Source organism: Rana temporaria, chromosome 1, assembly GCF_905171775.1.
Source record: "Rana temporaria chromosome 1, aRanTem1.1, whole genome shotgun sequence".
Lineage (NCBI taxonomy): Eukaryota > Metazoa > Chordata > Amphibia > Anura > Ranidae > Rana > Rana temporaria.
In genome coordinates, this window is record NC_053489.1 from 115,485,268 (window position 1) to 115,498,992 (window position 13,725).

General features: G+C 42.6%; 1 protein-coding gene across 4 annotated transcripts in view; it reads left to right on the top strand.

Annotated features, from left to right (window-relative positions):
• RASA1 (RAS p21 protein activator 1) overlaps positions 1-13,725 on the top strand; it is a 140,788-nt gene that overhangs the window by 114,755 nt on the left and 12,308 nt on the right. For all 4 annotated transcript variants that reach the window (XM_040341806.1, XM_040341813.1, XM_040341820.1 and 1 more), the window contains exons 19-21: positions 2,015-2,130; positions 3,580-3,666; positions 12,297-12,364. In XM_040341806.1, coding sequence (XP_040197740.1) covers positions 2,015-2,130; positions 3,580-3,666; positions 12,297-12,364 — 271 coding nt within the window. The remainder of the gene's footprint in view (positions 1-2,014; positions 2,131-3,579; positions 3,667-12,296; positions 12,365-13,725) is intronic.

A 13,725-nucleotide genomic window follows, 5' to 3' on the forward strand; every position in this document is an offset into this window, starting at 1 on the left:
ACACCTTAGGTTGCAGGAACTGATGTAGACAGTCTGTATACCCTGCAAAAATATCTGTATCAAATAATTTGGCATTGTTCACTGGAAGTCTCTGTGTAGCAAGATATCCGTTAGTGACAAATGTCTTTTGTTCTGGTAAGAGCCTGAAACCTTGCATATCCTTTTCAAATACTAGTAATCGCTTTATATATCTAATTGTTTGGTCTTGTTACCCTTTAATAACGAGCTGCTCTTGGAAACTAGGTTTGCATTTATGAATTAAGATTTTAGTCTATGATGGTTTTGAAGCAATGTTTTCAATGTTGTGAGAATGCCAGGAAAACTCGGTAAAGAAAAGCATAATTCGATTTACTATTGTAATTCAACCTGACTAGATGTACATTTTAGGCCTCTTTTACACGGGCGGACGGATCTGGTCTGTTTTTTAGGCAGACCTGATCAGGCCATCCATTGCCCTCTATAGAGAAGCAGGTGTCAAAGGACATATGTTTGTTGACACCCACCGACATCCGAAATGCTGAAAACAGACGGAAGAAGATCTTTTCCCCATGTGTTTATCGTATCGGATGGCCGTCCGGTGTAAACATGTTCCGTTTTACAACCGACTGTCCATAGAGTAGAGCAAGCTGTGTCTGCTCTGCATAAGCAGAAAGGACACAAACTACCATCTGCCTGCTCAGCAGGAATCGGCGGACAAATTACCCGCTAAGCAGACGGACTCGCCTTAGTGTAAAGGCTGTAGGGCGACTTCAAAATGACTACTTAATTTCCCCAGGGTTTGTTCCCTTTTTTTTTTTTTTTTTTTTTTTTTTTTGGAAAAAGCACAGCTTTTTCAGACAGACATATTGGTTGTATGCTAGCATTACAACAGCTTATAACCTTTTGATATAGCAGGGAAAAGTATGAAGTTCAGTTGTATTGTATTGCTATCTTTGGCCTTTTTCGAGATTCCCGCTCTGCTCCTACTACCTTGGTGTTATATTTTTTTTAATGCATTTATCTGTCAGGTGGCTGTAAAGGCCTACTGATTGACTTCAGTACAACTGTCCTGTTGGAAAATTTCTGCTCAATCGGCACCACCAGCTATAGCTAGCAGCACTGATCAGCATGTTCTGACAGCTGCAAAGTCTCCCTACTGTCAGAATATAATAGCTCAGCGGGGAGGATTCCTCCATCCACCTCTAATGTGTGAATGGGGCAGTTGAGTCCTTTTTTTGTTTTTGTATTTTTATTTTTCAATGGCTAATGAATGGGCAGCTACACTGAGAAAAAAAAGTGTACATTTTAGTAAGGGATTTTGCTTTTTCGTTGTTGGACAAGTTGTTTTTAGGTTGCTTAGTAATGTACCTCTGTACAAGCCTTTCATCGGGGTACATTATGACACCAAATTTACACATGTAAGGCAGCCCATTGACTGCTTGAATTTCATCTGGTTCATGCTGCCTTTGAGCTGTGGATTGCCCTGCAAGCACCACCTTGTTTGACAAAATTGATAAAAAAAATATTAACCTGGGTAGAAAATTATCAGGAACAGCAGCTGTCCGAATATTAGGCTGTTGGCATTGATAAAGGAATCAAGTGATTTCCTTTCATGGGCTTGGAAGGCCAACATTCGATCCATTTGTGCCTGCTCTAAGTCAAGTCCCTGGTTATCTCCAAGTATATACTCCTTTTCTATCTGTTGGATTCAATGCCCTATATTTCTATAGGTTGGTGTCATACCATTGTGTTGCCCTTATAAATATTCCATTGAAAGCGAGCCACTTCAGCCTATAATATCAAACCTTATTTGTTACTGGCAACATCTGTTCTTTTGTCCTAGGTTGCTTTACTCCAGTTTATGTACATGAACCCCCGGTGACGACACTGCATAGTTACACCTTGTTTACAGTATTTAGCTAGGTGGTGTTACGATTTGAATTTACACGCTGAGAAATAATATATTCTAGCAATATTGATTTTGCAAAGCGTTGTATGGTGTTTATATGACTATTTTTTTTAAAATATTTTACAGTTAAATCCCTCAAAGTTGGAAAAAAATGAAGATGTGCACACTAATTTAGCGCACCTCTTAGGCTTACTTTCTGAATTAGTGGAGAAGATTTTTATGGCAGCCGAAATCCTTCCACCGTAAGTCTCCATTATTTGTGTGCATATGTTCAGTTACATCTTATTCAAAAATTGTACAGTACAGGACACAAACTGAATATTCATAGACCCTGGATTAAATGCTGCTACTTTCAGGTGATTGGACACACCCCTTTTGGGAATACCCCTATAACTCTACCCCACTTTGTGAGACCTTAGTTTTGCAGTGCATTTTGTTAGCCACAGGGGCTGTGGTCCATTCCTGTAGTTCCCAATTTTTTAAGAATTTCTCAGGCTTAGTTCAGGCCTTGGCCATTACGGTCTATATCTCAAAAGTGGAAATTGGCATTAAATCCCTTAGAAGAGGTAGACTTGGAAACCACATTATAATTAATAGAAAAGGCAGCAGAAGATTTCTTACCCCAGCATTATGCTTGCCAATGTAGACATTTTGCTTCAAAGCTTTGGTATGGTCACACTTGATTCTCCCCAGGCTTGCCAAGTCTCCCTGGGCACTAAGAAATCTGCAAAGTTTAAAAAGGCATATCTTAATCATACAGTTCTGGACAGAGGCAACATATTCATAGACCCTGGGTTTGGAGTTTGCAAAATACACTGATCAGATGCTGGTTTTCTAGCATATGTCCCTTTGACAAGTCGGTCACTAGACTGGCCTCTGTCAGACTGACCAAAAGTAGTTTGGTTCCTGTAGAACCAGACGATTTTCGGACAGTGTGTACCCAGCATTTAGACTCCTAATTTCAGGTGAATGGACGCTGACAAGCTTTTGGGGACCATTATAACCCTATCCCACTCCATGAATCCTCAGTTTTGTGCTAATCATAAGGTGATGGACCTCCGCTTCTTCGCAGAGAAATCACTCCATGCTTAAGAGTTCTTTATTATTTTATCTTTAATTTCTTCAATCAACTTCTCACTACCTTCTAATGCCACAAACCGAAGCAGTACATCATTTGTGTTAATTTGGGGAACTGTTCCTGGACCCCATGCTGGTGGGGGGACAGCCTCTAATGTTGCTTCAGGCACTGAATCGTGTGTGGGCACTCGCCTTGAAACGTAGTGCAGCATATTGAGTTATCTGCAGGGTGTTTATACAGGAGGGCTGTAGTTCATTCCTGTGGTTCCCAGTCCCTGAAGACCCCTTTGAGAAAAACATTTATTTCTTTATTTTTTGTTTCTGCTGGTCCCATCATTAGGGCTTTGCCACCTGGGATAGCTGATTAGGGGTGGAAATAGAGAGAATATTATGGTTGGTAATATGTATTGAGCTATTCTGTTCAGTACATATGCTCCCAGAGATTAGGTAGCAGCAGGATGTTTGAAGAATGCATGTCAATTCATGTTGACTACTATGAATAAGAAACATAAGATTGCATATGGGGCATTTCAGTCACTGATTAGGAATCACTCAATTACATTTATTTTATTATCTAACATTTTCTTTTCTGCTGTGTGCTTTATTTTTTACAGTACTTTGAGGTATATATATGGGTGCTTACAAAGATCTGTTCAACAAAAGTGGACTTCTAACACGACTATGAGAACCAGAGTTGTTAGGTAAGTGACTAAACTATATTATTGAAAACATACTATTATAGGAAATGTACAGGGCAATAATCTTTCAGTAGAATAATGAAATCCTACATTAAAGTAAATCTGGGGCAAGGCTATGAGCATTCAAATATTTACATATACTTAGTCCCAGGATAATGTTGGTGCCCATTCCACCCCTGCCCTAGATATGATAGCAGCCGGGGGACTTGGGTGAAAATATCTTGCCAAAAAAAGCGTTTGAAAAATTGCTGTGCAAATACTGTGCGAGATAGAGTTGCAATGCCGGCCATTGTATTCTCTAGGGTCTCTGCTTTAAAAATATATAATGTTTGGGGGTTTTATGTAATTTTCTAGCAAAAAAAATGTGATTTTTTTTACATGTAGGAGAGAAATGTCAGAATTGTCCTGGTTGGCAAGTGGTTAATAGCAATGCTCACATTGCACAGATAAAGCATTAACAGCTCATGTCCATAATTATTATTAGAGCTCTTTAATTAGGTGAAATCATACTTTTCATTTAAGAATATTTTTAATTATTTTTAATTGATAGTAATTTCCCACAGTCTTTAAAGTGACATGACTTTTAGCAAAAATATCACTAGATGTCCGTTATTAAATTGTCCGTTCCTACAACCACCCCCACTAATGTGCTTTTCTGTACATTTCAACTTTCTGTAGATACTTAACATCACCAAATGAAGCAAATTCATCTTCTGATGTGCACAATGATTTTCTAGTGCTTAGTAGTGTGTGAAATCAAGTACTATCATAATGTATGTTTGTTTTTAATCACTTCAGCCCCGGAAGGATTTACCTGCCTTAAAGCGGAGTTCCACCCAAAAGTGGATCTTCCACTTTAAGCACTCCTCGCCCCCTTACATGCCACATTTGGCTTTTTTTGGGGGGAGGGGGATTGGAACGGGTACCTAGTTTTGGCAGGTACCCAGCTCCCACTTCCGCTCTCACCGCCTAGGCAACTCCTCTACCCCTCCCTTCCTGCAGTCTTCTGGGACACGTCTCAGGTGATTCCCCGGTCATTGAGAAGGGGCACCGTGACTCATACAGTGCGCACCTGGCTGTGAAAGCTGCAAGCTGTCACAGCTGGGTGCCCACATTTGCAATGCCGGCACAGCGGAGAGGAGCGAGGCTTCGGGCGGCCGCATCAATGGACTGTGGGACAGATGAGTGTCTGTTTATTAAAAGTCAGCCGTTACACTTTCTTTATCGTACACCACGGGACACAGAGCCTTAAATTATTGCATAGTTGGGTTGTATGGTCACCAGAGGTGATTGGACACTGGCACAACCAATGAAGACAAGTTACCCTCCATATAACCCCTCCCCTAAGGGAAGTACCTCAGTTTTTGATGTTGGTCGTGACCGGGGGTCAATAGGGGCTGCGCAATCGGATCTGTCCAAAATGCTTCTTTTATACGCCTAAATTGATGGTACCCATACCTCGCAGAAGACCAAGGTTTGCCTGTAATGTCTCTTTGGAGGACTGGGCTCTAGGGTCCAGTACTTTCACTATACAAGCTAAAGCGCAAACGTTTCTGGCAGAGTCTGTTACAAGGCCCAGGGAAGAGGTCTGCTTTAAGTAGGAACCCAGACTCCTGAAGGTTGGCACAACATAGCCGCCGTGATAGGTGAAGGTTGGTACTGTCTGGTTTTCAGCAGTCCTGCGGTGGGGGATCAGGTAAGTGGGGGAAAAAACCCTAAGAAAAATTGTCTTAAGGAGTTTCCCCCTTTGAGTAGTGTCTTGCCTATTTTCCGCCACTGTAGGGAGTAAAGAGCTGTTTTTCACTCACCATTCTCCAGAGAAGTCCGTGTCGGCTGCTCCACAGACCGCACGCTTCCTCCGCTGCAGGCTCTGCATACCTGATACACAATGCCTTCTTGGGCGAGACAGGATGGTCAGAAGGGATCCCCTTGTCTCCCCTTGATAGCGCCGCCATTCCCTACATGCACAGCCGAAAGAAGGCGGTCACGAGAGAGGGCATGCACACGCCGCTCTACTGCGCAGGGTGGGAGGTTTGAAAATGACCTTGGATGCCAGGGGGAAGTTCTCTAAGAGCAGACACAGCAGCCAAGGGCTCGTAAGCTTCACTGTGTGGTTGGATAATAGGCACTCCTGGACACCTACTCGGCATTAAAGCTGTGTGATTAGTTGCATACTATATGTATATTGCTTAACTAACACAGTAGTGTATGTATTTGGTTATACCTCTGCTTTTGGCTTAGGACTAATGTCTTCCTATAGGAGAAATATGGGGTCGGCAAAAAAGGCCAGTAAAGCATCCCCACCTGACTCAGGGGGTTCTGGCGATTCCTGCCTAATACCATCCTCTTCTGCAAAACCTAAAGCACCTGTACAGGATGAGCCATTGCCGTTATCAGGCATAGAAGCCTCTCCTGTTATACCAGCTCCTGCATATGTCACTGAAGACACTTTAGCAGTATCTCTGAACAGCCTGGAAGGGAGAATCTCTACTTTAATCGCAGCTTCCTCGCAGAAGGACAAACGGCGAAGTAGGTCCTTTTCTGTTGCCCTAGATCCTCCTTCAGAAAAATGTGATAATGAGGATGGGGAAGATAACGCAGCACCTTCTGGAGATGAGGAGCAGTTGGATGGTTCAGGAATATCAGATGAAGCTTTCTGCTTCCTAGGTTCCTAAATTACAGGTGCAATATTCTGCTGAAGCAGTCCGTTCCACATTCAAGTTACCCTTGTCTGGGCTAACTGAATCACCTGTCTCCTCCCTGGGTTAATTAAAATCCCCACAGGCTGCTTGTTCTTTTCCTGTTCATCCTTTATTGGAGTCAAAACAAAAGGATTCGCCCCAGGACTTTAAATGAAGTGGGTAACGTTTCCGCCAGTAAAAATAACAGTAATTGTATAGTATATAATTTATTCAAGTAAAATTGTTTACATGCGTAGAGTAAAAATGTTACATGCATAACACCAACAATTGCCAATTGAAACAATACATAGACAGTAAATATTAATACACAAGTATAATAGTGGACAGAGTACACAGGCATCATACTACCGTTTTGTTTTGATTTTATGTAACAGGGATGGAAGTGTGTCACTGGGGACACCAGACCATTACCTCTTTCTTCGTATATCCTTTATTGGAGAACCTGATTTACACAGACTGGCAACATGCAGATGAGCGTTTTTCTCCTCCAAGAAAATGTTATGTTCTTTATCCTATCGAGGAAAAATTCACTAAGAAATAGAAGCCGACTACAGTAGATGCGGCCATTTCTTGTGTGAATAGAAACCTGACCTGTCCTGTAGACAATGTTTAGGAGTTTAAAGATCCTTCTGAAAAGAAATTGGAGTCTTTGCTTAAGTCTTCCTTTCTTATGGCCGGCGCTGTGACTCAACCTGCCGTAGCAGAAGTTGGCATGTATCAGGTCCTAAGCAAGCAAGTGAAGCAGGGGCTTAAAGGAGTTGTAAAGGAAAATTTTTATTTTGCTGAAATGACTATTTACAGGGTATAGAGGCATAATAGTTAACTGATTCCTTTTAAAATTGATTAAAAATAGATAAAAATCAATCATATAATGTACCTATAGTTTTAGTTTTTGCATGTTATCCTGTGTGCATGTACAGAGCCATAGAGCAGTGATGGTTTGGAAAGTGAAACTAGAATCTCCCAGCACTGTGGTCATCGGGAAACAGACAACCAGGAAGTGTCCAGAACAGAGAAGAATTACAGCAACATCAGAGCAAAAATAAACAATGAGGACATGAAACCAGGACTGCAGTAACCTAAAGGAAGCTATTTAGCAAAAAAAAAAAATTCCTTTTAGTGACCCTTTAAAGAGCTTCCCCAGATCAAGTCAAACTATGGGAGAACCTACCTAAGGCCTTATGTTTTACCGTGAATGCCATTAGAGATTCTATCCAACAGGGATCCCGTCTCACGCTCCAGCTGGTGCATATGCGAAGGGTTCTGTGGCTAAAGCATTGGTCAGCGGAAACTCCATGTACAAAATTATTGACCGACTTCCCCTTTCATGGGGAACGACTCTTTGGAGATGATCTGGATAAATGTATCCAAAAGATTTCAAGACTACTCTGTTACCAGATAAGAATATTAAGCGTCCGTTTTAAACACTCACTCTCCCCGGTTCCCGGAACTTCTGCCTCCAGACAGTGGCGACAGCATTCTCAGCCACAGCAACTGGCAGACAGAGATCCAAGACAAAGTATCCCTAGGGTGCAAGCTGTAATCCCACCTTATTGGTTTTTAACTTCAACCATCTCCATCCATTAAAAAGAAAACCTCTTTTTCAAACTTTGGATCACTTACTGTTCCAGAGGGTAATCATGGAAGTCCCCCTGAAAGAGCAAGGTTTTATTTTTCTAATCTTTTTGTGGTTCCAAAACCAAACAGAGACATCAAACCCATTCTGGATTTAAAAGCTCTGAATCTGTTTCTGAACATTCGCCATTTCCGAATGGAAACCATACGATCAGTGGTCCCCACCCTACAAGGCAGAGAATTCTTAGCGTCAATAGACATCAAAGACGCATACTTACACGTGACTATTCATCCTTCTCACCAAAAGATCCTAAGATTTGCAGTAGAACACCACCATTACCAGTTTGTAGCTCTGTCTTTCGGCTTGGCTACCGCACCCCGTGTGTTTTACGTACGTTCTGGCCCCACTTTTGGCAAATCTAAGGGCATAGGGGATAGCGATAACTGCGTATCTAGACGACTTGCTTCTAGTTGAACAGTCAGTAACATGATTGAACCAGTACGGTAAAGTACCTAGAACAGTTGGGATGGATCTTAAACCTACAAAAATCCTCTCTACAACCCCTAAGAAGGGTGGAGTATTTGGGCATGATCATACACAGCCCAAAGCAGAGTGTTCCTTCCAGAGCCAAAGATCAAAGCCTTGAAGGATCTGGTCCGCATGTCTGGTTGGGGTGCAGTTCTGGAAGAGGACTCGGCCCAAGGAAAATGGTCCAAGTCCGAAAGGAGCCTGCCCATCAACATATTGGAAATTCGGGCAGTATATCTGGCCCTCAGGACCTGGACACACAGGTTGCAGGGTTACCTGGTTCGGATCCAATCCGACAATGCTACGGCAGTAGCCAATATCAATCATCAGGGGGGTACCAGGAGTCGGGATGCTCAGAGAGAAGTGAATTGGATATTAATATTGGCAGAAAATCATCTTCCTTGTCTTTCTGCAATCTTCATTGCAGGAGTAGAGAATTGGCAAGCGGATTACCTGAGCCACCAGCAACTGTTTCCAGGGGAGTGGTCTCTCCACCCTGATATTTTTCAGGCCATATGTCTGAAATGGGGGACCCCAGATGTAGACTTGCTGGCTTCCAGGGTCAACAGAAAACTGGGCACCTTTGTGTCAAGGACCAGAAAACCTCTAGCCTTCGGAGCGGATGTGATAATGATTCCCTGGGATCAGTTTTTACTGATCTATGGTTCTGCTCTTACAGAGACTGTTTTGCAAAATCAGGAAAGAGGGAATACCAGTAATCTTGGTGGCCCCCGAATTGGCCCAGAAGGTCCTGGTACACCGAGATTGTAAAGATGGCAGTGGGCGAACCTTGGTTTCTTCCACACACCGACACGACCTGCTAACGCAGGGTCCAGTGTTTCATCCTTCCTTACGAAAGCTAAAATTGACAGCTTGGCTGTTGAAACCTACATATTGAAGAAATGAGGACTCTCGGGTCCAGTTCTCTCCACTCTCATGCTAGGAAGCCGGCTTCCAGGCTTATTTATTATAGGATCTGGAAGGCATATGTGGCCTGGTGTTAATCCAGAGGGTGGAATCTGCAACAATGTCAGTAGGATTCTGGCTTTTTGTCAATTGGGCGTAGATATGAAATTAGCCCTGAGTACCATTTAAGAGTCAGATCTCGGCTCTGTTTGGTTTCTTTCAGAGACCGCTGGTATCTCATTACCTAGTCCGAGCATTCATTCAGGGGGTACTATGGCTAAATCCCCACTGGTCAAACCTCCCTTGTGCCCGTGGGATTTGAATCTAGTTTTGTCGGTCTTGCTTAATCCTTTTGAGTAGGAAATTGGCCTTTTTGGTTGCTATCTCCTCTGCTAGGAGCGTTTCTGAATTGGCAGCTCTTTCTTGTAAAGAGCCTTATTTAGTTTGTCACAAAGACAAAATTGTGTTGTGTCCCCCATCCTACTTTCCATCCGAAAGTGGTGTCAGCGTTTCATTTGAATCAAGGTATTGTTGTACCTTCCTTTTTTCCAGAGCCGCAGTCGGCGGGGAAAAAATTGTTGCACTCTCTAGATCCTTTTCCTGTTAAAGAGCACTCGACCAGGGCATTGAGTGCTTCATGGGCAGTGCATCATCAGGCTTCTATGGCTCAGATCTGTAAAGCTGCAACTTGGTCTTCAGTCCTTACATTTACCAAATTCTATCAAATAGATGAAAGGGAACATAAGGATTCCGCCTTCGGGCGTAGTGTATTGCAGGCAGCAGTATAGGGCCTCACGTCCGGTGGTGGTCTGCTTGATCTGTCTCTCCCTCCCCTCATATTGAGCATTGCTCTGGGACGTCCCACTATGTAATGATTTAAGGCTCTGTGTCCCGTGTTGTACGATAAAGAAAATAGGATTTATAATAACAGCTTACCTGTAAAAAATCTTTTTCTTGGAGTACATCACGGGACACAGAGGTCCCCCCCCCCCTTCTTATGGGAACCTTGCTGCTTTGCTACAAAAACTGAGGTACTTCCCTTAGGGGAGGGGTTTTATGGAGGGGAACTTGTCTTCATTGGTTGTGCCAGTGTCCAATCACCTCTGGTGACCATGCAATCCCACTATGCAATGATTTAAGGCGTTTTGTGGTGTACTCCAAGAAAAGGATTTTACAGGTAAGCGGTTATTAAAAATCCTATATTTTTTTTGTAGCTGCTGACTTTTAATAAACTTAAAAGTGGGTGGAACACCTTTTAATGACAAGGTTTTTTTTTTCCGATTACAGCACTGCATTATTTTAACTCACAATTGTGCGGGCGTGTGACGTTGTACCCAAATAAAATTGATGTCATTTTTTCCCCCCACAAATGGCTTTATTTTGGTGGTATTCACCTCTGTAGTTTATTTATATTTTGAGCTATAAACAAAAAGAGCAACATTTTTTTTTTTTTACTTTCTGCTATAAAACATATACAATAAATATGTACAAAATCAAATTTCTTCATCAATTTAGGCCAATTTGTATTCTGCCACGTTTTTGGTTAAAAAAAAATATCACAATTGCTGTATATTGATTGCTTTGGTGTTCCTGATTACTGGGAATCGCAGATCTCTCGGTTCTGTCATTCCCCCGAGTGATTGTAGATGGCTGGTGGCCGCTGTGTCTCATTACAGCGGAATTGGGTTACACCATAGGCGCTACTTCCTATGGCGGCGCACTTGTGATCTCAAACCTGAGCCCCGTGCTGCCTGTGACAGACAGCGTGGCTCGGACCCGCTTCCCCGTCACAGGATTTGATGAACAGCAGTGGGTGCCATTGGCTCCCACTGCTCTTAGCGAAGCCTTTGAGAGCCGCTACAGATGGGCACAGCCCTGGATCAAGATCAGGCTCATGTAAGTATAAGGGGAAATGAGGGTGTGACGCACATAATGAAATATTTTTCACCTTAATGCAGGAAATGCATTGCGGTAAAAAAATGTTTTGGCTTTACAAACACTTTAACCACTTGCTTACTGGGCACTTAAACCTCCTTCCTGCCCAGACCAATTTTCAGCTTTCAGCGCTGATGCACTTTGAATGACAATTGCGCGGTCATACAACACTGTGCCCAAATTAAATTTTTATCATTTTTTTTACCACAAATAGAGCTTTCTTTTGGCGGTATTTGATCACCTCTGCGTTTTTTTATTGTTTGTTGATTATATTTTTTAATATGTTATAAAATTTTGCAAACAGGTAATTTTTCTACTTAATTGATTTACGCTGATGAGGCTGCTCTGATGGGCACGATGGGCTGCACTGATGGGCACCGGTGGGTGCCATTGAAGGGCATTGATAGATGGTACTAATAGGTGGCACTGATGGGCGGCAATGGGCACTGATCAGCTCTGGTAGGTTACACCAATAGGCAGCACTGCTAGGTGGCACTGATTGGCACCAATGGTGGGCATTGATAGGTGGCACTGTGGACACTGGCAGGGGGTACAGATTGGCATGCATGAGGCAGATGTGCCTCCTTCCTCTTCGGGACCGATGTCCCTTGCACCCAAGCCGGTGATTGCCTTTTTTTTTTCTCCTCACACTGTTAGCGTAAGGAGAAAAAAAAAACTATTACCGAGCTTTGGTTACATCACGTGTTCAGCTGTCATTGGCTGACAGCTGATCACGTGGTAAGGGGCTGGGATCACCCCCTTACTCTGATCTGTGATCATCCGAATCTCAGTGACTCGGGTGATCACATTGCACGCCCTGCAGGGGCTTGCGAAGGGGAGGACGTCTATTGACTAATTGCAGACCCCTAGTGGTTAATTACTGTGGGTGCTGGAAGACAGTGTTTGCCACTAGTTTTTAACACATTTAGTGTGAAGGAGTCCTCAGTATCTCAGTTTTTTAATCCTTTCCTGTGTCTATTTTTTAGCGGCTTCGTTTTTTTAAGACTAATCTGTCCTGCTATCCTTAATCCAAGGATGTTTAATATCATCTCAGGTAAGAAAAATAATCCTCATGTGCTTGCTCTTGTGTTGCAAAATAAGTATGATGTAGCTTCTAATGTTAGAATGTGTTGCATTTTTTCTTGTTAATAGGGGGCACTGTTAAGTTATTGATCGTATCCAAGATGTAAGTCTGAGCAGGTGGGCAGTTAGTAGAAAGCAGGAAGATCTGTGAACTACGAGAGTGCTTGCTAGTGCCCTCAGAGTTCAGTGAGAACTACAAGTTGTCTGCGTAGTGGCAGATGGTAGTTGTAGTTCATTCATTCACAGATCGCTCTGAATAAATGACGCGACCCATTGGGCAGAGCCCTTCACGGTCAAAATCTTTTTTTTTTTTTTAAATAGTGACAGCAGCGAGAAGATCCTCTGACCTCTGTCACAGTGGGGGGGGGGGGGGGGGGACCGAGGGGCGCATGCAGGTGCTCTTTTACACCATAAATATGGGTGTAACATGTTACCAAAGCTGAACTTATCCTTTAGCATGGCAAGTGCTGAGGTCATATGCTTTTAATATTTGAATGTTTAACAACTCTTTACCATAGTAAAACTTTGTAATGCTTAGAAAAAAATTGGCATTACACATCTGATTGCATACATACAGTGGGTACGGAAAGTATTCAGACCCCCTTAAATTTTTTACTCTTTGTTATATTACAGCCATTTGCTAAAATAAGTAAATTTTTTTTCCTCATTAACCACTTAAGCCCCGGACCATTTTGTTGCTAGATGACGGGCCACTTTTTGCGATTCGGCACTGCGTCGCTTTAACTGACAATTGCGCGGTTGTGCGACGTGGCTCCCAAGCAAAATGTACCTTTTTCCCCCACAAATAGAACTTTCTTTTGGTGGTAATTCAATATTTTTTACTTTTTGCGATAATAAATATCCCCAAAAAAGATATAAACATTTTTTTCCCCTCAGTTTAGGCCGATATTTATTCTTCTACATATTTTTGGTAAAAAAAATCGCAATAAGCGATTGGTATGCGCAAAAGTTATTGCATCTACAAAATAGGGGATAGATTATTATTTGTTTTACTAGTAATGGCGGCGATCTGCGATTTTTATCATGACTGCGACATTATTGCGGACACATCGGACACTTTTGACACATTTTTGGGACCATTGTCATTTTTACAGCGATCAGTGCTATAAAAATGCACTGGTTGAAGGGGTTAACCACTAGGTGGCGCTGTAGGGGTTAAGTGTTTCCTAAGGAGTGATTCTTGCTGTAGGGGGGCGTGGCTTTCTGTGACACATCATTGATCGTGTTTCCGATCACTGTCACTATCAGTGACAGTGTCACTAGGCAGAACGGGGAGATGTGTTTACACCAACATCTCCCCATTCTATCTCT